At 40.9% G+C, this 22,774-nt stretch overlaps 3 protein-coding genes across 6 annotated transcripts; 1 reads left to right on the top strand and 2 right to left on the bottom strand.

The window, feature by feature from the left end:
- The first annotated feature begins 2,889 nt into the window (after positions 1 to 2,889).
- On the top strand, positions 2,890 to 5,723 carry LOC110966123 (pepsin A-like). The gene is made up of 9 exons (XM_022215378.2): positions 2,890 to 2,993; positions 3,271 to 3,412; positions 3,525 to 3,642; positions 4,220 to 4,338; positions 4,443 to 4,639; positions 4,729 to 4,845; positions 4,960 to 5,104; positions 5,316 to 5,414; positions 5,504 to 5,723. Exons 1-9 carry the CDS (start codon positions 2,938 to 2,940, stop codon positions 5,636 to 5,638), a joined length of 1,128 nt encoding a protein of 375 aa, XP_022071070.2. The 5' UTR covers positions 2,890 to 2,937; the 3' UTR covers positions 5,639 to 5,723.
- Positions 5,724 to 6,141: 418 nt separating this feature from the next.
- LOC127534542 (uncharacterized) lies at positions 6,142 to 8,175 on the bottom strand. Its single transcript, XM_051949916.1, has 5 exons — positions 7,876 to 8,175; positions 7,074 to 7,200; positions 6,854 to 6,972; positions 6,678 to 6,724; positions 6,142 to 6,579 (listed from the first exon to the last, which is right to left on the bottom strand). Exons 1-5 carry the CDS (start codon positions 7,994 to 7,996, stop codon positions 6,421 to 6,423), a joined length of 573 nt encoding a protein of 190 aa, XP_051805876.1. The 5' UTR covers positions 7,997 to 8,175; the 3' UTR covers positions 6,142 to 6,420.
- Positions 8,176 to 8,882: 707 nt separating this feature from the next.
- Positions 8,883 to 22,652, bottom strand: LOC110966129 (zinc finger protein 335). Of its 4 annotated transcripts, none has more exons than XM_022215383.2 (28): positions 22,467 to 22,652; positions 20,399 to 20,592; positions 19,992 to 20,277; positions 19,789 to 19,866; positions 18,392 to 19,513; positions 18,128 to 18,310; positions 17,843 to 18,007; positions 17,489 to 17,747; positions 17,218 to 17,395; positions 17,015 to 17,127; positions 16,895 to 16,913; positions 16,435 to 16,551; positions 16,158 to 16,234; positions 15,882 to 16,042; positions 15,561 to 15,781; positions 14,958 to 15,057; positions 14,774 to 14,862; positions 14,404 to 14,660; positions 14,139 to 14,253; positions 13,850 to 14,047; positions 12,852 to 12,994; positions 12,608 to 12,747; positions 11,859 to 11,956; positions 11,652 to 11,738; positions 11,173 to 11,259; positions 11,011 to 11,070; positions 10,788 to 10,893; positions 8,883 to 9,584 (listed from the first exon to the last, which is right to left on the bottom strand). In XM_022215383.2, the coding sequence occupies exons 2-28, from the start codon at positions 20,588 to 20,590 to the stop codon at positions 9,463 to 9,465; spliced, it is 4,773 nt and encodes a 1,590-aa protein (XP_022071075.2). In that variant the 5' UTR covers positions 20,591 to 20,592; positions 22,467 to 22,652; the 3' UTR covers positions 8,883 to 9,462. The 4 variants fall into 4 exon arrangements, with proteins under 4 accessions (XP_022071075.2, XP_022071078.2, XP_022071076.2 ...); XM_022215386.2 differs by having other exon boundaries at positions 18,392 to 19,462; XM_022215384.2 differs by having other exon boundaries at positions 20,001 to 20,277.
- Between the last annotated feature and the right edge of the window lie 122 nt (positions 22,653 to 22,774).

Raw genomic sequence — 22,774 nt, 5'->3', positions numbered from 1 at the left:
ATTATGATGAAGGTCACACATCGAGAGTTAAACGACGACCTTGGCGAACGTATTTGATCTGTGCAGGTGCTATTCAAAGGTAAATTCAGGGGAACATTTTTAACAGCGTTTTTGTTTTGCTTTATAAAAAAAAACAGATGAAATTGTTTTAGCATAACAAGCCCAAGAAGCTTTAACATATATAAAAACCGAATAAAGCAGCAATGTGACATCATATTGCAGTTGTTTGAGAGAAAAGGTCATTCATTTGGAAAGATGTGTTCCTGTAACTTCTCAATTAAAGTTAAAACAGCCAGTGTTAAAAGTTAAATGGATATTTGTCCTGTTTTAGGATCTTTATTTATGTCACCAAAACCTTTTTCCCCTCTCTTATGGAAGGAAATGTTGAGGGCATACGGATCTCATGGCTACGTATGTTATTATTATTATTGATAATAGCAATTTTTTTTATATTAGAGGCAGTTTTGTTACTAGAAACACTGCATAAACATTCACTAATATGCAGATGACAGCTATATTTATCTATGAAGCCAGATGGATCAAATTTCAAGCTTAAATCATGTTTGAAGAACATAAAGGGCTGGATTACCTGCAATCTTCTTTCAAGATTCAAGAGCTTTTAGTTAGTCTGTGCAGTGAAATGTAAAGTGACTGTTCTCAAAGCAGTGCAATAAAAATAAGAGATAATTAAAAGAACTTTTACTTTTACTATGGATGATGTTACTTTGACCTTCAGCGCTGTAAGGAACCTTTGACTGAGACATAAAACAAATCTCTAAAACGTCCTTTTTTTACCTGGGCAACACTGACAAAATCAGGACATCCTTTCTGAAGGTGATTCCGTAAAACTAGTGTAGGATTTTTTTATTTCTAGACTGGATTGTTATAATTCCTTACTGCCCGAATGTCTCAATAACTTTCTAAAAAGTCTCCAGCTGATCCAAAATGCTCCAGCCAGAGCTTTAACAGGAACCAGCAAGAAACATCTGATTAACTTTTCTTCATTTGTTCTTTGTGAAATCAAGAACAGAAGTTTAAATCCATTTATTTTGCAGGCTTACTTGATAGAGATTTGAAATGGCTAACAGCAGCCATTTTCTTCACGATGAGGTTGCATTTTTGAATACAGGATTTGTGTTTAAGTATGCTTCCATTGTGTTATTGCAGTAACACTGTATACATTGCAGTAATGTAAATGAATGCTGTTTCCACCACTGTGCTTGGACAAAAGTTACTTAAACATGTAAGATTAATTATGTAAACATGACATGAAATGAACGTTGGGATCAAAGTCAAAAGTTTACACTGGATTTTGAGTAAGCGTCTGCAAAGTCACTGAGTCACTGTTTTGTTATTCTTTGCTCACACCTCATGTCACTGTACCTTTGTTTTTTGTATTATTGCTATCAGATAACCCTGCCCAAGTCACCTCAGGCCACACCTTTAGAAATTTGTGTGGAAAGTCTTTATATCACCTGATCTGCAAATCAACATGTTAAGTGTTGGTGAAGTCTAACCATCTATTTAACACTTACAGTTTATGAAAATAAACTGTGTTAGATAATAAAATCTGTCGCCTGGGATTAAGAATTAGAAATATACATGTTACTAAACTGTTTTCTTAACCCTCATCAGTACACTTGGGGTCCATGTGGGCCACAGGAGTATATAACTTGTCATATTTTTTGAATTGCAAGTTGGATTTTTCAGTCCCTTCGGGGAGTTGTCACCCACCTAGTTCTCATCACATACACCAAAGCTTAATTGATTGCAATTGGGTTTGTGGTGCATATATAAAAATTTGTTTGATGTCCATGTGGACCCCAGCCAGACCCCAGCTGGACTGTGCATCTTTTATTTATGTATGTTTGTGTTGTGTTGCTCTTGTGATGACTGCTTCAGTTGCATTGTGTTTCATTTCAATTCAGGAGCTCTTAAACTAATATTGTAAGCATTACATGTCAGTAATCCATCCATCCATCCATTCTCTATACATCGTTTTATCCTCACTAGGGTTGCGGGGGGTGCTGGAGTCTATCCCAGCTGACTCGGGTGAAGGCAGGGGACACCCTGGACAGGTCACCAGTCTGTCACAGGGCTACATATACAGACAGACAATCACACTCACATTCACACCTACAGACAATTTGGAGTAATCAATTAACCTCAGCATGTTTTTGGACTGTGAGGAAGCCGGAGTACCCGGAGAAAACCCACGCATGCACAGGGAGAACATGCAAACTCCATGCAGAAAGATCCCAGATCCAGGCTGGGATTTGAACTGGTGATCTTCTTGCTGCAAGGCGAAAGTACTAACCACTACTTCACTGTGCAGCCTATGTCAGTAATCATCAATAGTCATGTCATGGTTTCTTTCATATTTGTATCTATAGATGCCCCACGTTTTAGTAAAATATATATTCAGAGGATATGGACAGGTACAGAACTGTGAAACAGATGAAATACCAAGTGTACAGATTAATAGGTTTTGCCACATGTATACTGATGAGGGTTAAGTGTGTTTCATTGTTGTTGAGACTGAGAACAGCAAGATTTCACTGCAATAGTAGAAAAACATTTCAGTAAGTCGTGATTAAAAATATATTCAGGATAATTTCTCTTAATATTATTAAGGAAACAACATTCTATATATTCACATAAGATACAAGTGCCCCCTTAAAAAGTTAGTTTTCGTTTAGAGGGAATGAGTGCTACAGAATAATTTCACAATTGCGTGTTCGTCAGTTTACTGTAATATTTACTCACCGATATGAAACCATTTATCACCATATCACTCATTTCTTATCTTCAGCTGATACTTGCTATCACGGTACGTGGAAGGGCATTTTGTCGACACGACCTTGGTTTACAGTATATAAGGACTGGACTCTGCTGCTGGAACTTCACTCAACTGAGTCCAACAGCAAAGACATCAACATGAAGTTGCTCATCGTCCTTGCAGCCCTCGTGGCTTTCTCCGAGTGCCTCCACAAGTAAGTACGACCTGGTTGGTTTAACAAAAGCAACCTGTTTCTTTACTTTCATTTTTCCTTTGAGATTTTATGCTTGACTTGGCTTAACTGTGGGAGATGGTCTCACCATGTGGTGTTCCTGAGGGGGAAATCTGAAGGCCGTCTCGCTCCGTCTTACTTTGAATTGTCACACCTTTTAAACAAAGTTGAACGTAGAGCTAACTTTTCTTTGGATGTAAAATGGAGGGAATGTGTGCATATGTTTTTGCTGATTTTTTGCTCTCTTTGCATTTTGTAGGATGCCTCTCATCAAGGGTAAGACCGCCAGGCAAAGCCTGCAGGAGAAAGGCCTCTGGGAGGAGTACAGGAAGAAGCACCCGTTCAACCCGAAGGCCAAGTTCGTCCAGACCGGTGTGGAGTCCATGACCAACGATGCTGACGTACGTCCACACCAAGCAAAAAGCTTCGGACAGTTTAAAAAAAAAAAAAAATATAAATAAGGTTAATGCTTATCTGTGTCTTTGTTATTCTGTCTTCTTGTGTCCCCTGTAGTTGTCCTACTATGGTGTGATCTCCATTGGCACCCCTCCTCAGTCCTTCACTGTCATCTTTGACAGCGGTTCCTCCAACCTGTGGGTTCCTTCAACCTACTGCAATGACCAGGCCTGCCGTGAGTGTCACTTACACGTATTTTAAACATTTTGAAAGTTTTGTTTTACACTGATGTACAAAGTGTGACGAAGTACAAATGAAGTTAACATCAAAACTCTTTTTCTACTATATGCTGCTTTGTTCATTTTTCTGCACAATGTTTACTTGGCAACTATTGTAACTTGTCATTTTGTAAAAAACTTTCAATTATCTTGTATATATAATTCTTAGGTTGTCATAGATTAAATTATCTGACCATATGTAAAGCTAAAAAGTAGCTAAAAGATTAGAACATGTCAAACTTCAGAATTAATTTATTAATAATTCCAAAGCAGTATTATACAGACACAAGTTATTCGTTACAGTATTACCACTTGCAGCTTTCATACTACTTTTTAATTTTCTCTAATTGTTCATTTTGCTTGTTCCCTTTCTTATAGTTTGTTGTAGTGATAATTTTAAAGAAGATTAAAATGCTTGTTTATTAAAAGTTTATTAAGTGTAAGTGGTAGGAGGCTGAATGCAGTTCTGCCTGGTTAGAGGAGGTTCCAAGTTGCTTGGCATTGTCATAAAGTTCAGATACCATTTGTCTACAGAGAACCACAACAGATTCAACCCTCAGCAGTCCTCCAGCTTTCAGTGGAACGGCCAGTCTCTGTCCATCCAGTATGGCACTGGCAGCATGACTGGATTTCTGGGCAGCGACACTGTTCAGGTAACCGTAACCTCTGGAACAAAATGGATAGTCTATTTAGACTTCAAACGGGCGTGTCTCTGTGGTCTGTTGAACTGTGACTGACAGCTGTCTCATATGTCCAGGTGGGTGGCATCTCTGTGGCCAACCAGGTGTTTGGACTGAGCCAGTCAGAGGCTTCTTTCATGGCCAACATGCAGGCTGACGGCATCCTGGGATTGGCCTTCCAGTCCATTGCCTCTGACAATGTCGTGCCGGTCTTTGACAACATGGTCAGCCAGGGACTGATTTCTGAGCCCATGTTCTCCGTCTACTTGAGCGGGTACAGAAACAAGATGGAAATCTGTTGGTTGGGAGTCTTTGTACTATTTTCACTCTCGGTTTACATATGTTTGGTTTTGTTTCTCTTAGCAACGAGGCCCAGGGCAGCGAGGTGGTCTTTGGTGGTGTTGACTACAGCCGCTTCACTGGACAGATCGCCTGGATCCCTCTGTCCTCTGCCACCTACTATCAGTTCAACATGGAAAGGTACAAAGAAATGCATTCAAACATAGAGTGAAACTGCTGGCAATTGTATCGTGAACCAACATAAGTTGCCTCTTGTTTTAACTGTAATCCATGTCCTGCTGCTCCTCCTCTCAGTGTTACCATCAACGGACAGACCGTGGCTTGCTCTGGCGGCTGCCAGGCCATCCTCGACACTGGAACCTCTGTGATCGTTGGCCCAACCAATGCCATCAGCAACATTAATTCCTGGATTGGAGCCTCAACCGACGAGTACGGAGATGTGAGTCATACTACGGTGCCATAACAGTTTGACGAACATTTTCCCTCTTTTCTGGACCCAGAGTAAACTGACATTTAATGCTCTGACGTCAAAACTCTCAAATAAAAATGATTAAGTAGGACTTGGTTAGCTGCTTCAGCTGTAAGCCTTTAAAATACCAATAAACACAGCTTTTGCCACTACATGGTTTTCAACTTTGTTCTCCTAACAGAGCACCGTGAGCTGCCAGAACATCGGGAGCATGCCTTCTGTCACCTTCAACATCAATGGAAATGCCTTCACCGTCCCTGCATCTGCCTACGTCTCTCAGGTCAGTCAGACTATTTTTGGCACCAGAAAATGAAATTTGCTCCTCAAGATCTGAGGAAGTAAACCTTTTTCTCTCTTGTCTACACACAGAGCTCCTACGGTTGCAACGTTGGCTTTGGCCAGAGTGACATGGGACTCTGGATCCTGGGAGATGTCTTCATCAGGGAGTACTACGCCATCTTCAAGCCCCAGTCTCAGTACATCGGTCTGGCCCAGTCTGTGTAATATGAGTATGTATTTCCCTCTAGAGGAAGGTTGTGGAAAACATGTTGTAGCTGCCTTTGCATTAAACATATTGAAGCAAATACAAGCCTTCTGTGCATTTGTGTGTGTGTGACAGTTTGACTTTAGTGACTATCAAACACTATCCTACATCAGTACAGAAAGAATTTTGCATTGTGCTGAAATGTCACAGGAAAAAGAATCAGTCCGGTCCATTCGTTCATTCATTCATCCGCTCTTAAGATAAACTTGACCTTTAACAAAGGATACAAAAAAGGAAATCACCAGCTTTTTTTGTGCGAAGGAAGAACCAGCCAAGAACAAAGTGCCAAGAGGCTCTCAGAATAGCGGAGGTGCAGGCGGCTGCTGTCGTTGTAATCGAAAAGAAGCTGATAAGGACAGAGGCTGATATAACAAACGATAACCTGATGACATGATCTGACAACTCTGCTGCTGTCTCAGCCTGTGAACACAAGTGTTAAAAATCCAGATAAAACACAAATCCATCACTTTCACTATTCCTTTAATGTCATTATAATTCGATTTTTCATGGCAACAATAATTTTTACAAACTTCCATAAAGATTGGAACACAAGCAAACAAACAAACAAAAAATAAATCAGTACAGCTGAAGCCAGCATATGATAGATCCTACATTTCCATAATGCAACTAACTGCAGCTTTTTGTTGCATTGGTAAATGCTGTTTAAGAAACTTTACAAAGTAAACTGAAAGTTAAAAACCCTTTAAAAAGAAAAATCAAAAAGTATATTCAAATCTGAAATTCAATATGGGATTGCTAGTGTGGAGTACTCCACCATGCCAGCATGCTCTGAGTCGGGGGCCTCTGCTCGTGTTTTGTGGACGCTCAGGTTTGCGTACACTTCATCAGGTTTCTGGTGCGCTCTGAAGTCCACGGTTGAGTAGACGATGCCGCTCATTTCCTAGAGGAGACAAACTTTGTCAATACAAGTCTGAAGCGTCTCATATTTAACCTGACAATGAGTCACGGAGTCTACATGTGTCCTGTTTTAGCGCCTACCGGGGCTTCTGGTTTCACTGACTCACACCGAGTTTCCCCATATTCGTCTGCAAAGAAAAACATCACATTGCTTCATTATTCTAAAAAAGACAAAGAAAAAGGAAGAGTGTATTTTTGTCAGAAACCCTGGCAGACCATCACATTTTTGCAATAATGAGTTATAGAAAACCGCTAACCCGACTGTTTATATTTCGCCTTGACTCTGCAGCAAAAAACCCCAATAACTGAAGCGATGAAGATCATCACTGCTATGGACACGCTGATAGCTAGAGGCAGACCTAAACTCCATGGAACTCTGGAAAGACGATGAGAAGGAGAAGTTCAGATTAACCATTAATTTCAGCTCCATTCTGACCAGTAAGCAACAAAAAAAGTAGAAATCTGCGGTGTGAATACCCGCTGATGTCGCTGTGGTCCTGAGTCAGGGCAGCCCCAGTGGAGTCTGGGAGTGCTGTGGAAGCGTTGAGGGCTTTGATGGTTGCTGTGACTGGAGGCTGAGACTGGCTGTGATGATGTGAAGCTTCTGCAATTGCAAGAGAATTAAATAATTATTCTGAGTTCCTAAAAAAAAAAATCATCTTTGTATCCATTGAAATATGCATGTATGACTATTAAGAAAGGATGTCCAGTATTGGCTTTTATCCAATAATCGACATGCCGATATCGTCCATCTCTCAATTTCCGATTCAGATATCAATCGATACCGATATACGTGGGCTATTTAACTAATCTTAGCATCACATATGTCCTGTTGTGGAATCAACACATCATGCTGTGATGCCCCATTGGATGCATTCTGAAATGCAACAAGGCTTTCCAAATGTAAACATTGTCTGTGGAAAATAAGAAAATTACTTCAGCTTAAGTTATGGAAAAAGTGCTATATTTATGACATATTTATTTTTCTTTGTCTAGAACAAATGTTCTCACTCTCACTCCCTCACTCTATGAGCTGATAAATGCAGGCAAAATCCAAGCATTATTTTATCGGTTTTCGTGTTTGGCAAAAAAGCCCCGATAACGATATTGACCAATATTACATTTCCATGCCAATATCGGTCCGATAATATCAGCGGACTGACATCCCTACTATGAAGTAATAATACTAAGGATGCAGATTTATTGAAGTATGATTTTAAATACATTTGACACACATTTATAACACATCATGTCCATGAAAATTATAAAAAATACTTACCAAGCACCTCCACATAGTAGTCTATGTAGATGTGGTTTTGGGTTCCCAGCACCCCACATCTGTAAAAGCCTCCATCCCCAAATCGCACATTTGATATTTTAAATTCAATCCAGCCATCCATCTCAGTTTTGGTAAGTCTTCCTTTCAGTAACTCGCAGGTGAACCCTGCACTGTCCAGCAGCTTGTAACATCCTCCCGGATAGAGTTTGCAGCAGGACTTGCTGTAGCTGTTATAAAATGAAGGGAAGGAGAGCCTGAGCAAAATCTGATCAAATGCCGCGATCCTCTGCTGCCCTTTCAGAAGAGGGATATCTGGAAAGAAAACATATTTCTTGCTAATTAATGTCCCTTTACAGACACTAGAGTGCAGAAAATTGCAAAATGGGACTTTTTTTTTTTCATCTTACCCAATAAAAGTAAGAAGAAAAAAGAAAACTTCATCTTGACTGTTTCGTTCACTGGATCTAAGCAGTGTTTTTGCAGTTTTTCAGGATTGAAAGCTCCTCCCGAGGAAAGATGAGGAAGTTGTCAGTGTGTCAGCTGGAGGACAGAGAAAGACATGTTGCTCACGAGGCTGTTGGCCCTTTTAGAACCGTTGCAGTACACTTCTATATTCCATTTTTAGCGTCTTGAACAAACATGTTCACTGTTTCCATAACAGAGATGTAGAGGGACAGACAAAAGAGCAAAACCTGTTGAGTATGGTCAAATACAACAACTCTGCTGAAAATTATGAGCTCAACACTCTCATAAACGAGTTGACTGAATCTGATTAATTTTTACAATTGTGTGTGTAGGTGTGTTGTGGATTCATTACGCTGCACATTTATTCTTGCTATTGCGTCAACTTCCTGTGCAAATGTCTGTCACAAGAACATTGCCACCCTCTGGGATTTCCATTAGCACATTATAATGCAATAAGACGCAACATTATGCATCATCAAAATGACTCCAGAGTTGCAGCAACTCATTTATATAGAATCAGACTTTTAAAGAATAAACACAAGTATAAACAACATGATTTATTTGGTGTCAGCTTTCAACTTATTAAACATTTATACTTGCCAAATCAAACCACATCTTCCACCACATGACAGAACATAAAGTCAGAACCTATGTACATTTTCATTCAGTAAACACAACGCTGCAGCATTCTAACAGTTATATCTTATTACAGATCGAAAATAAACACTCCCTTTTCATTTCACTCATTCAAAAACTAAAATGTTCTTTCGGGCATTTTCCTCAATCATGATAGAAGCCTTTTTATTTTCCCCTGGTAACATTGCCTTGCAAATCCAAGCAGCTGAGGCACATAAGCATCTATCTGGTTCAGCAATTACAGAAAAGATCAGCCTTGCTTAAATTAACTCTTAAATGCACAGCCCCTATGGGTAAGTTAAAAGCAGTGGGTGCAGTAATCTGAATGTACAAAAAGCTGTTGATCTGAAACAACCGAGCAGGTGATGCTGTGGAGAATATAAGGCTTTAAGTTCACAGCCTGCTGAATGCATAAATAAGTTGAGGTCACTGTTCTATCAGCTCATAGTGGTTTCTACTGGTCCTGCTCTGCGCACGCTTTTAACGCTATTCGTTGGTGAAAGTAATGACGTCGTACTGGATGCCCTGTTGCTGCAGCTGCTCCAGCTGTTCAGGCGTGGCTTCAGTGTAGACGGTCTGGGTCTGCGTCATGGCTGCATCTGCAACAGCTACAAGAGCAAACGTTCTTCTGTTAGTTTGATTTGCTGTCAGGCTGCTGTGCTGACCAGTCCTCTTCATGATGAGGACTGCACGCTACTGTCAAGCCTAGAATTATTAATAATGAACAAGATCCTGAGCTAGCCACAAAAATGAGCAGACGGGTATTTCAGTAAGTTTCACCGCGTTAAATACAGATGTTGACAATTTTCAAAAGCATTTTAGCAATTTCATGTTCCATTTCACCAAAGTTAAACCGAAACGTTTGAACAGCAGTGCACATGTAGAGCAAAGATAACCACAACACTTTCATTTGCTTTATTTTTTTTAATTTGGTTTTGTGTTTTTTAGGGTTGTCAACCAGATTCTAAAATAACAATTTAGAAAGCTTAATTTAGATTCTGCTCAACGATTCCTAAACACATTTTACTTCTCACCTAAAATCTTTTTGCTTTTTATATTCAGGAGCAGGCTTCCAGTTCAAGAGACTTACATCAGAGCTTATGAATAAAATGCACTTTGGTAACTGACTGTCGGTTTTGTGTGGGAGCATTTTTAAACACGTCACCAGGTAGCATTTTGAAAACGAGCGATGCTCTTGGCTGCAAGAGATTGTAATGTTGCAAATTTTAAAAAGCAACAACTAAATGTACAGTTAATGGATCGCTGCATAATAAATGAAGTATGATGCTTTTGCACTGATAGATTTTAATATTAAAGTAAGTGGAGGTACTTTGCAACTTTTGAAAGTTATGGTATGCTTTGAAAAATGTTACATACAAAATAGTAGACACTACCGTTCAAAAGTTTGAGATCACTTAGAAATGTCCTTATTTATGAAAGAAAAGCAGTTTTTTTCAATGAAGATAACATTAATGAATCAGAAATACAGTCTAGACATTGTTAATGTGGTAAATAATTATTCTAGCTGGAAATTTTTAATGGAATATCTCCACAGGGGTACAGAGGAACATTTCCAGCAACCATCACTCCTGTGTTCTAATGCTACATTGTGTTAGCTAATGGTGTTGAAAGGCTCATTGATGATTAGAAAACCCTTGTGCAGTTATGTTAGCACATGAATAAACGTGGGAGCTTTCATGGAAAACATGAAATTGTCTGAGTGACCCCAAACTTTTGAACGGGAGCCTCTATAAAAAACAGTGTAGGAGAGATGTGAATATCAAACTAATCTGTTCTATAAAAGAGCCGACCTGTGACAGCAGAGTGAGCAGCAGCCTCCAGATCTTCAGAATTCACAATCTGCTGCTCTGAGCTGACCGGCAGGTACTGGATCTGACCGTCATGACTCACAGCAATCTGAAAACACAGCAGACATGGAGCAGTGAGCTATGGACAAAACAAATACCTCTCAGTGCAGATCATTTTCTGCTTAACCTGAACAAAACAAGCTTCAGTTTTTACAAGCTGCTTCACCTGCTGCTCCTGCACAAAGGCCCTGTCGTGCTCGTATCGGATGATCTGTCCATCTGGCATCTGAGGGAGAAAAGAGGAAACAGGTAGAAGAAGCCATTCTCACCTTCAAACACTGCACACATTGATCAGTTAAGATTAGGTCTCAGGACATGACACACTAACCTGTATGTGGTTGCCATCAGATGCTACTACTACGTACTCCTGGGGAATTAAGTGCTGTACTCCATCCTGTGAGATGATATACTGGACCTGAAACAGACAAACAAGGTGAAATCAAATATTTAAAATATAATAATAACTCTGCAATAAACATATATAGTGTTATACAAAAGTTTAAGGCACTTTAGATGTTAGGATTGATATCTATTGCATAATACCAGCAGATAGGTCTACAATTCTTTCTGCAACTTGAAAACAGCCCACACACATGGAGCGAGAGTTCTACAACAAATCAGCAAACACATTTTATTCATGCTTTTTTTCTGGTTTTGCACTTTGTATAACGATAACTGACAAATAAACAACATTCACTGCATTTCTTAACGCATCCCCCTAAATTAATGCTTTTGTAACTTTTGTAAAACAGTCAGTTTTATGCCCATTAAAACAAACACTGGTAGAATTTCCAGAAAGGATCTTACCTCAGTCACCTGGTTGTCTCCTGTCATCAGGTGCTGCACAGTCTGTCCATCTATGGTGGTTATCTGCTGGATGTATGCACTTTCCTCCTGATAGATGCACAAATTAATATATTTATTGACAAAATGCAGAGTGGTTTTAAACTGCAGCTAAAAATAACCTATTTGCAAGAGGATAAATTACAAGTGTGTTGGGTTCAGTGTGAATACCTGGTCTGATAGAGCCTGTTCTTGAGCCACGATGATGTGCTCCTGTCCCAGAGCCTGCAGCCGCTCTGGAGTGATCACCGTCTGATGTGCTTGTAGGGCTGTTGCAAAGCCACCAAAACACACAAACACAGACATTAATTTGGAGATTATTTTTGTGGTTTTGTTCTACACTGATTGTGCTCTAGTGCATCTCAAAACAACTGTCAAGAGGAAGATAAGCAACAGCTAATCCAAAAATACAGACGAGCATAAAGCTGCTATCAAAACAAAACTGAGCTTCAGTAGCTCAGCAGTTACACGGGCTGATCACCTCCATGTCACGCTGCACTGATGCAGTCGTTTGTATGAAAGGAGCCCCAGCAAAATATTGAGAGAATAAATAAACATACTTTCTGAAAGTTGTACTGTAAATCCAACTTTTTATTGATCTTTATTAATTTTAGAAACTGGATTTTTGATTTTAATGAGATCCAAGCCACAATTATCAAAATTAAATACAATTTTAAAAAAAGGCTTTAAATATTTCACTTTATATGTAATGGAAATAGAATATATTCAGTCTTGAATTTCATAAACAACCAATGGAAAATATTAAACTTTTTTGCAAAGTTCTAATTTTTGGAGATGCACTAGTATATTTATAAACCTGATATGAACCCTAACACACTGCATTATTCTTTATCATATATTTTTATTTCCAGGACACATTTATCTGTAAGTCTTGAGTGGTATGAAGCTGTGATTCTTACACTGTAGTGTGGCCAAGGCCTCCTCATCACTGTTGACTATTATGGTTTGCTGAGATGACGTGGTACGGGTTTTCCGAGTGGGATGATCCTGATTGTGGAGACGCTCCATGTGGAACTTCAAATGGCCATTACGGTTAAACCTGGGATGAAGGACCAAAAAAAACATAAAAACACTGTAATTGCTAGCCGTTCAGTACCTGTTATACCTAACTGGAACAGACAGATATGTGTGTTATGCGCACACCTTTGTCCACAAAGTTTGCATGAAAATGGTTTCTCATTGGTGTGGGTCATCATGTGTCTGCGCAGGTCTTTCTTGTTCTTGGAAGCAAAGCTGCAGTTTGGACACTTGTGAGGACGCAAGTAGGAATGCAGCCCCATGTGAGACTAAAAACGAAACGGGACATCAGTCACATTCAGGAGCAAAGGTCAGCGGGACAGAAATGGGTTTAAAATGACAGGAAGGGTTTTAAAGACACAAGTGTGCTTGAGTACATAAATATGAGGATGGAAATACTCATCTGATGTCCGATCTTTTGTATCTGAATGCTTCTGCTCAATGTTTTCTAATGTTGACACCGTTTACCATGCTTCTTTGAGGTTTATTACAAACTGTAAAATATCAACACACCACTGTGACTCTCGGTTGGGATGGCCTGCTTTAACCACCAGAAGCTTCAGTCACTGGTATACTTTCCTAGACAAGGCAGTACTTGGACTACTGCCCACCTACATTTGTTCTCTGACTGCACACAACAGTTCTGATCACTCCCTCCATTCACAAGATCATTTGTTGCTTTCTGCTCCTTGTTCGTACAAAAGGCTTTGTTTACTCTGTGCTTTTTGCATGGAATAGGTTGCAGAAAGACCAGAAATTAACTGAGTTAATCTCATTGAGTGTTTTTAAATCCAAACTGCGAGTTCTTGAGGCCGATTCCACAGCATGCACTTGTTTTTCATAACTTGCTTGTAAATTAAATTTTTTATTTGTCCCTTTTGTTTGTTTTTGGTTGTGTTTTAATTATGCTTTGACTGTGTAATTTTACAACTGTGTTTTGTATTTGCTGCTGCCTATCTTGGCCAGGACTCCCTTGCAAAAGAGGTTGCTAATCTCAGTGGGATTTCTCCTGGATAAATAAAGGTTAAATAAAAAATGTAAAAAAAAAAATTGTGATCTTTTACCCTGTGTAGATTTTATTTGATAAGATATACATGTTGTTGCTGCCTCTACTGGTAACATACCTTGACCTCAGGCCAGGAGGTTGATGTGAAGTCACAGTCTGGACACTTGAAGGTGTTGGCATCCAAGTGCGCCCTCTTGTGGTTCTCCATGTCAGAGCGTCCGTGAAAAGACTCCATGCAGATTCGGCAGGAAAACCTTTTGGTGCTGAGACTAGGAGAGCTCACTGCAGAGGGAGAGGCCGGAGCTTCACTGCTCAGCTGAGAGAAAACAAACGACACAGTCAGAAAGTTGGATACTGAAGAGTGCATCTGAACATGCAGCAAATTCAAAGTTACGGCTGACAGTTACCTCCACTTGTTGCAAAACGCCATCACCCAGCGCTGAAGTAAGATAGTACTTGTCACCTTTCTGGCTTTCTGACCCGGAGACTTCTAAAGCCTGAGAAGGACTGCTCTCACCATTGCTACAAACACAGCAGTTTAATTGGATGAGCTGAGACATCATAAATGCAACCAGAATGCCAAATCTGCATTCAGTCTCGTTGTAATTTAGTGTTTCTCAGTGTAACAGCATGTGCTCCTAAGCAGGAAATATTGATTGTGCATAATATTACCTGTATTCTGGGCTATGGATCTCTTCAGCAGCCTGCTCCACCACACTGAACTCTTCTCCCCTCTCGTACGCTTCAATAGCGATGTGGGTGAGCTCTCCTGTTTCAGATGTGGCTGCTTCGTAGGCCTCCTGTAGCACCGTCTCACCGTTTTCAGACACATGGAAGGTCACGATCTTCTGGGCCTGGCCTGGCGCTGTGGCCACTGTACTCCAAGTACCCTTTTCCAATGTTTTTCCCTCTGACTTCAGCACTGCTACCTAAAGAACACAATCAAGGCAGTTTGACACCATTTACTTATTTGAAAAAAAACTAAAGCCTGGCTTCTACATAAATGCTGATTTATGTTAACAGGAATTTTTCATGAGCAAACCTGTAAGGAGTTTCCAACTAATTCCCGTGCATTGCTCATATTCAGCAGCAGGTCCAGGGCATTCTGAGCAGACAGATCACTGGATTCAGCTGAGGAGCAAATGGAGGAAAAATTAGAACTGGTCCTTAGGGTAATATACCACAACATAGTTATTAAAAAGGTTTATTTAGAAATCCGAACTGACCTTGTTCATAGATGATTGTGGTGTTTCCCAATGCATCCTGGGACACGGAGGCATTTTCCATACCCTGCATGGCTTGTAGTGTTGCAGAATCCACGGCAACCTGATGGAGCAAAGTGAAGCAGTTACAGTCAACTAATAATCATTGGATAATAATATTAAAACAATAGAGCAGAATCCCTGCTGGACAGGGACTCTCACCCCATGTACAACACTCAGAGGGCATTGGACAGCTCCTTTAGGGACAGACTGAAAGAGAAATACTGCAGGTCCTTCCTTCCTGCTGGTATCAGACTCTATAATCAGCACTGCACCCACCAGACCACACATACACTCACTTAATGACAGTTAGCAAACTGCAATGTGCAAATAATCCAAAGTGCAATTCATTTCTGTATTTATTCTTACATTTGTGTTGTCAATATCTTTTGTTCTTCGGTTTTTCTTATTAATATTGTATGTATAGTTTATATCGCACGTCTTTAATTTATAGTTGTGCTTTCTTCATTTTTCTTACTGTCACTTTGCTGCTGTGATGTAAATTTCCCCTTATGGGACTTATAAAGGACATTCTATTCTATTCTATTCGATCTTTAACAGACTTACAATAGTGTTCTGCATGCCCTGTGTGTCATCATGCTGTTGCTTGAGCTCCTCTATCTGCTGCAGGGTGAAGAAGGGTCTTCGTCGTCTCCTCACAGGCTCTTCAGGGTGAGACACAGACCACTCCTCAAACGCCTCAGGGTGGCGACACTGCACATGAAGACGCAGGTTCTTCCTGTGCTTGGTCATGAAGTGGCACATTTCACAGGAGAACGGCTTCTCGCCTGTAGAGATTTATAAAGCGACATCAACAGGCATTAGACATTCAGGAGGTAAACAGAAAAATTATGCTTTTTTAAAATAAGGCCTTTCTGCCGCACTGACCAGTGTGTTTGATGGCCAAATGTGACACCAGGAACTCTTCTTTAGATGTGGAGTATTTGCAGTAGTCACATCTGAAAGGCCTGTCGTTAGTGTGGGACAGCTGATGGTTGAGCAGCAGCTTCTTGTTGTCACAAGTGTACTCGCAGAACTCACACTTGAACCTGGCACATTGAAACATCAAACAAAGCAACTTATTCTACCCAAAATTCCCAGCTACTCATCTTTGAAAGAGTACAGACCAATACATGACAAAAGAAAAGAAGCTTGAGTACTGACTTGTTGTCTCCGAGGCTCTGGATGTGGGTCAGTAGGTGCATTTTGAATGTGTACCGCTTCTTGAAGGATTTGCCACACTGCAAAGACAGAATAGAAACATTCACAAGAGATTTAGATCTCTCCTGATCTCTCTTTCTCAAACACAGGGAAATGTCTCTTGTAAATGTTAGTAACCATTTACAATAGTCAGTGCCATAATGCAAGGTATATATCTAAATTAAAATGATCAAATATATGAAATATAATTGTTCTTAAGTTGCATTGTCTCATTTCTGACCTTATCACACATGTGTGGTTTCTCTGAGCTGTGGGTTTTCATGTGCTGGGTCAGTCTCTTTTGCATGGGGTAAACTCTGTGACACACTGGACAGGGAAACTCTAAAACCTTTGGTACCTGCAAGGATCAGAATATGTTTAATTACATCACATTTTTTTTATTTCTGCCAACAGTCCAAAATACAGCAGCAACCAGTCACAACAGAAACTGACTGTAATAATGCACAAAACCTCATTTCTGTGAATCAAATTGTCATATTTAGAAGACCGTTTCCATGAAAATAAACTGCTTAAATATGACTCTACACTGTTGTTTCCTCTAGAATGTGCAGATCTATGACGTCCCTGCCTCCTTCGCCACTCACTCCCCCATGGTTGCTGCATTTCTAACACTGTAAAATTACTCCTACACCATTAGCATTTCACATAGATTTCAAATGTGACCAAAATGAAAATCTTACCAACTCTGTTTTCCTTTTCCTGCAGAACAAAATAAGAAGTAATGAGTCATGATATCTAAAAATCTACACAACATGTTTTGTTTTAGCAGTTATTTATTGTGTGTGTACATTGCTACTTACTTTTCTTTGTTGTGCACTGCTGAGTGGCGAATTACATCTTTCTTATAAACACTTGTGTAATCACACTCGTCACACTTGAATGGCTTGGTGCCCTCATGGTTGAACATGTGTTCCTGCAAAACAACCCCAGTGATTTTTGAAATGCTGTGGAAACATGCATGTAAACTGAAGGCAGTCTGAATTTTGTGACCCGTTTTATTGACCTTGAGCGAGGACCAGCGCTTGCAGTGATAGTTGCACTGCAGACACTTGAAGAGCTCTGGGTCGTTGCCTTCATGAGAGTCCACGTGGAAGCGCAGATCCTCCTGGGTGAGGAAACGTGAGCCGCAGATCCAGCAGTTGTGAGGTCTGAGGAGTGGTTTGAGGGATTTATAGTACCGACTGGAAAGTAATGAAGAGGAAAATGCAATTAGTGTGTTGTGAAACCTTTTTTTTATACAATTTATTACAAAATCCTAATAACAGAACACTTACTTTCGATTCATATACTTCTTATATTTCTTGCGAAGGAAGCGCTTGGATGGTCTGCCACGTTTTCTCGGGAAGAACTCCTCCTCTGGCTGTGTGTTGGAAGAAGGGTCTTTGTTTTCAGAGTCTGATTGGCTTATTGCTGCCTCAGCTGTGTCTCCATCTGTGATGACACCTGGGCCAGTCCCGAGCCCAGAAGAGCTAGCCTCTTCAGATGCATTAGTATCTGCACTGATCCTGGACTTCTTACTCAGACTTTCTGCTTCTGAAACAAACAAGCAAAAAAGTATGAAGTCACAGCAATCTAAAGGTTTAAATATGGGCTGCTTTTTCTTTTGCTCGGTCAAAATGAAAACGTACCTTTGCTGCGTAAGCCTTCATCTAAAACGCAGTACTTCCTCGGACGACCAACCTTACGTCGAGGACGTCCTTGAGAGGAGGAGGAAATGGGAGTAGTGGGCTTCTTCAGAATGGTGGGTGGTCTTCCTTTGCTATCCTCCTCTGCTGGGTTGTAGTCACTGTCCTCTGGAGATGAACAGGGTGAAGGATAAGTGAAAGTAATTCTTCATCTTCAGGACAGTGTGAATGTTCTGAACTATTTGGAAAGACCTGATTGAGTGTGAAATGAAAATTGTTCCCACTGACCTTCAGGATCATCAATAGCACCAGCATCTACAATATCATCCTCCTCTTCTTCTGCTTGTTGGGGCTCAGCAGCCTTCACCTTTGCTTCCTTCCTCTCCCCTGCCTCCTCCCTCTCTGTCTTTTGACGGGCCAACGTCTCACTTTTAGGAGGTCGTCCACGTTTACGCTTTTTTGGTGTGTCTCCTAAAAACCAGACATAAAGGAAAAGTAACTACCAAGTCTGCTCAGCGATATATCACTGTAATGCATAATAAACTAGTGTACCTGCAGGTTTGAAGTGTTTATCTCTCATGTGGTTGATGAGTGTGTCTTTGGAGGCGCTCTTGTATGGACACATCTTACATTTGAATTGCTGTACTATCACTACTTCCATCATCTCCTCTAACTCTGCGAGGTTCGGAGGTCGGTCTCCAGAGCCTTCTTCCACAGTTGATGCCTCCATGTCCCCGACCATTCCAGCTTCATCTTGGGAGCCTTGGGGCTCTTCTTGGCTCGGTGAGCACTGCTGGGCCAGCTCAGGCTCTGGATTAGAGGTATACGTGCCACTGCTGCTGATGTAGGGCCCAGGCTGGCTCTCACTGCATTCCAGTGCTTCGGGAAGTCCGCCTGAACCAGCCGTGTCTGCCAGAGGGTGGTCTGATGAGGAGCTGTCATCAGCATAGAGAGAGGCCTCTGGACCATTGCTGCTCTCCATGTAACAGGAGTGCTGTGGCTGCTGTTGAGAGTGCTGTGGCTGATCTGGATCCTGATTTTGCTCGTCGTCTTCATCCTCGTCCCTTGCTTGGTAACGAGAACAACCTGGCTGCTCAGAGTCTGCAGCCGCAACACATTCTCCCCCGTACTCAGTAGCATACTGTCTACTTGTCTGTGTCCGGTGATCTGCGCTACTGTCAATGTAACTGCGTGAGTGATGTGGCTGCTCTTCCTCGTCTTCTGCACACTCAAGATAGCCAGCGCTGCACTCCACAACATAGTGACTTCGGCTGGTGGGATTTGAGTCAGCTCCGCTGCACTCCACGTATCCAGGCAAGTCCTGATCGCTGTTGTTACCACTGTAGTCAGGGAAGCCGGACTGAGAGCGTGTCTGGTCAGGCTCCTCACCCGAACACTCCACATAGGAAGACGAAGACTCCTCTGTCTGGTCAGGACCATCTGCACTGCAATCCATGTACTGGGATGGGTGGGAATGCTGCGGCTGGTCAGGCTGACTGCTGCTGTCCTCTGGGTAACCTGAGTGTCCGGGCTGATCGTCGGGCTGGTCAGGTTCCAGATTGCCCTGCAGGTCTCCCTGGTCCAGACAGGTGGATGTGGGACCTTCAGCGAGAGCTTCTATGGCTATACGATTGGACAGGGCAGAAGATGACATCTGAGCTACCATAGGAGCCCCTGCACCAGAAAAACACATGTAGATGAACTGTAAGCAACTCATTAAAAAGGATTCCCATATTTATGAGTTGCTGTGAGTCATCAGCCTCAAGAGATTTTAAATAACTGTAAAAAGTCCAAATTTACTTCTTAGAGGACTAAACCAAAGTTGGTGCTTTAAATTTATATCATGCAAACATTTGCTGTGGATGAAGATGAGGGTGATTTTTTTCAGAGTTTAAAATAATTTGAAACTGACTGAGGGACTAATGTGCTAACAGTAAGAGCACACTTACCATCATCTGGTCCTTGTAATATCAGGTACTGAGTTGTTTCTGCACCACCATCTTCTGCACTGGTCACAGCTATGCAGCCTAATGGCAAAGTAGCAGACAAGATCAGATACAAGATACTTAATGATAAAGTTTTCAAAATAACACAAACTCAAAATGCCTCAGTCAACTACATCAACAAGGATATAAAGGAAAATAGAAATCACTAGAAATACTATTCATGATGTCAGGGCCGATGGTGGATTCTATGATCTTGTCAATGGCAGAACCCAGATCTGATGAGGTAGAGGCAGTCGAGTCTGAAACCATCATTGCTCCTTCAGACACAGCGCTGGAGTGGACCAGCACTTGGGCTGACTCAGACACCAGCACTGACTGAGTCACCGTGGAGACGCTGGAAACACTGGTGGACTGGGCCACAGAGGAGGAATCTGGGAGGTGGACTGATGAAACTCTGACATCTGTACTGGAACTGGTCTCTGGGATGAACACCTTCACAGGGAGGAGTAAGAAAAGCATGGTCATGTCTAAAAAGGTTTAGTGTAAACAGCTGCATTGTTTTTAATTAAGTTAAATATACTGTTTTCTTGAACAACAAAACAAAAGCACTCACCACAAGTCCCTCTGAGCTCTGTCCAACATGGCAGTCAGACTCTGGGGCCTGTGCATGAGAGGCAGCGGCATCACTGCTGTCTGCAGACATGGCCTCGGATGACTCCATACCCATACCGCTTTCAGACGGCTCCTCCATCCCTGAGGGCCCTGCATCACTGCTGCTCTCCACTTCATTCTCCTCCAAATCCATGACTATCCACAGAAATGAAACAAATCCAATATCAAACTTGTCATTAAAGTTTCCTTTAGCATTACTGCAAGATCCTCAACTCATATCTAGTCAAAACTAGAAAATTTTTGGTTATTAGTGCTAGAAGATATTTTTATAGCAAAAGCTTAATTGTCACTCATTAAACAGCAATGTATGGAATGACTACACTCAGGGCTTTGAGACATATTAGATGCAAAAACAGAAACTGTCTCCAACTTTCCTAAAAGTGTCGAAGTTGGGAAAGCTAACTTTAAAACACTTGCTAAGGAAAACATAGTTATTGGTTATTGTATACTGCCTATTCATCATTGACTCAGAGGGAGAACCTACAATTTAACTCTGGAGTGTTTGCAGCCTGGTTTTAGGTTTTCAAGGTCACTTTGGATTTTGTACACAGCTTACATTTTAGTGTGTCCTCGTGAAGAACCGACTAAAGTACACATCAGGACAAAGTACACCAAACTGGTCCATGTTATGTGTCCTGAAGAGTAGAGTGACCAAACATCCTGTTTAACAGGACATGTTCTGTTTTTATGTCCTGTCCTGGCTGTCCTGGTTGTAGAAAATGTCTTGCATTTCATTGTTTTTTATTGGGCCACTAACTTGACCTATAGGTACAGCTATACATATTGTTCGTAAGTTTGAGAGAGCTATTTTTGTTGAAGTTGGATTGCTAATATAACAGAGGCATTTTTTTTTTTAGTTTTTTTTTTAATACAGAGGAGACATTATTTCTATCTTTATTTTTTCAGTTGCTATTTTTGAAACTTGCGATAATAAAATGTTGAGTAACCTCTGAAGAGCCTATCTGAATTTGTGTCTTTGGCTATAGATATAATTTGGTAATATAACAATTTTCTATCCATACAGAGGAGGCATACTTTAAATGTATTGAAATTATAAGGCATCTTTGATGGGTCAAGTGTCCCCGTTTTCTGTAATCAAAATATGGTCACCCTATTAAAGAGGAAAGTAAAAAAATACATTTATTAAGGTACACTTAGAGAAACTGACATTTGTGGCTTTATGCAACTTTATACCTTTACTCACTAAATTTAATGCTCATGTGTTATACTACCTCCAGTATATGCTAAACTCAGACACCTGGATGCAGGTATTTTTGCCCTAAAGTACATTATAAGCTGTCCTTTCCAACATCAACTGCATTAAACATGTTGTTTGTTATGCATCCCTTAGTTATAACCCAATGACATGCACATAACAATTATATTTTTAAGTGCTTACGCAATGAGTTTGCTTATCAACATTAGCCATGTGTTGCGTTTCCTCTCAAGGACGACTCTTCTTCTGTGACTTTAATAAATAGACCAAATTTTTTTATGAACTCAATGAATTTGCTCACTGTTATACCGTATGACTGCCACGGACACAAAGTTATTTAGAAACAGGCCAACGGACAGTAACGTTAGCTCACGATGACCACAACAGCTAGCTAGTTAGCTCCCAGTATGCTAACCAGTACGGTTGTTAGCTTAATGGTGTGCTTGATGAGACTAAAACCAAACATAAATAGCTTATATTTATAAAGTGACAGCTTGCGTGTTTAGACACTACAATGCAGTTGCACTCGACACGGTTAAGTCGACATATCACACGTATTTACGTCCACAACTGCGTATGTTAGCCGCTTTTAAACGGGCCTAGCTGCCCTCTGTCCTGCCTGCTCCGCGTCGCCATTTTCCACTAGGCAGCCCCGTTTTACACTCAGGCATTCTTAAAGCTCTACTGGGGACCTCGAGGGCCTGAGCTGCGGCAGACCGTCCGAATACTCTCCCTGAAGAAAATGAAAATATTTTCTCTCCCCGACACTGGAATCTTTGCAAATTTTTCTTACCGTGTATTTTCGAGTAGAAGGGCGTCCTTTAGTGGACAGGCGCTAAATCGAACAGGAATTTGTAACCGATAATTGTCGCTTCATTCTAGTCGGGCGCCATGAGTCTCTCCTTGCTTCCTGTCAGCGCAACCGGATCTTATTTATTATTTTTGTTGAAAACTGATTCTCTGTTAAACCCAAACTTGGTATACCTTCCCATTTTAACAATATGTTTCTACTAATTTCTTACATGTCATATGTTGCTCCTGATATTTGTGGATAATGTGTTGTTTTTAATCACTTAGTGGACTATTGTTTTTAGAGGAAGG

This window comes from Acanthochromis polyacanthus, chromosome 6, assembly GCF_021347895.1.
Source record: "Acanthochromis polyacanthus isolate Apoly-LR-REF ecotype Palm Island chromosome 6, KAUST_Apoly_ChrSc, whole genome shotgun sequence".
NCBI classification, from domain to species: Eukaryota; Metazoa; Chordata; class Actinopteri; family Pomacentridae; genus Acanthochromis; species Acanthochromis polyacanthus.
The sequence above is the reverse complement of the archived record's forward strand: the minus strand, read 5'-3'. Positions and strand labels throughout refer to the sequence as shown.

Bases quoted from the DNA above. Each gene is read 5' to 3' on its own strand.
- LOC110966129 (XM_022215383.2), bottom strand. From the start codon at position 20,590: ATGGATTTGGAGGAGAATGAAGTGGAGAGCAGCAGTGATGCAGGGCCC. The intron at 14,254-14,403 runs GTAATATTATGC...CTGTGTTTGTAG, and splicing joins ATCCATAGCCCAGAATACAG to CAATGGTGAGAGCAGTCCTT. The intron at 11,071-11,172 runs GTTAGTGTGTCA...TTTCTCCCTCAG, and splicing joins CTGATGGCAACCACATACAG to ATGCCAGATGGACAGATCAT.
- LOC110966123 (XM_022215378.2), top strand. From the start codon at position 2,938: ATGAAGTTGCTCATCGTCCTTGCAGCCCTCGTGGCTTTCTCCGAGTGC. The intron at 4,846-4,959 runs GTACAAAGAAAT...TCCTCCTCTCAG, and splicing joins TATCAGTTCAACATGGAAAG to TGTTACCATCAACGGACAGA. The intron at 5,415-5,503 runs GTCAGTCAGACT...GTCTACACACAG, and splicing joins CATCTGCCTACGTCTCTCAG to AGCTCCTACGGTTGCAACGT.
- LOC127534542 (XM_051949916.1), bottom strand. From the start codon at position 7,996: ATGGATGGCTGGATTGAATTTAAAATATCAAATGTGCGATTTGGGGAT. The intron at 6,725-6,853 runs GTTAGCGGTTTT...TTTTCTTTGCAG, and splicing joins GGCGAAATATAAACAGTCGG to ACGAATATGGGGAAACTCGG. The intron at 6,580-6,677 runs GTAGGCGCTAAA...TGTCTCCTCTAG, and splicing joins CAGTGAAACCAGAAGCCCCG to GAAATGAGCGGCATCGTCTA.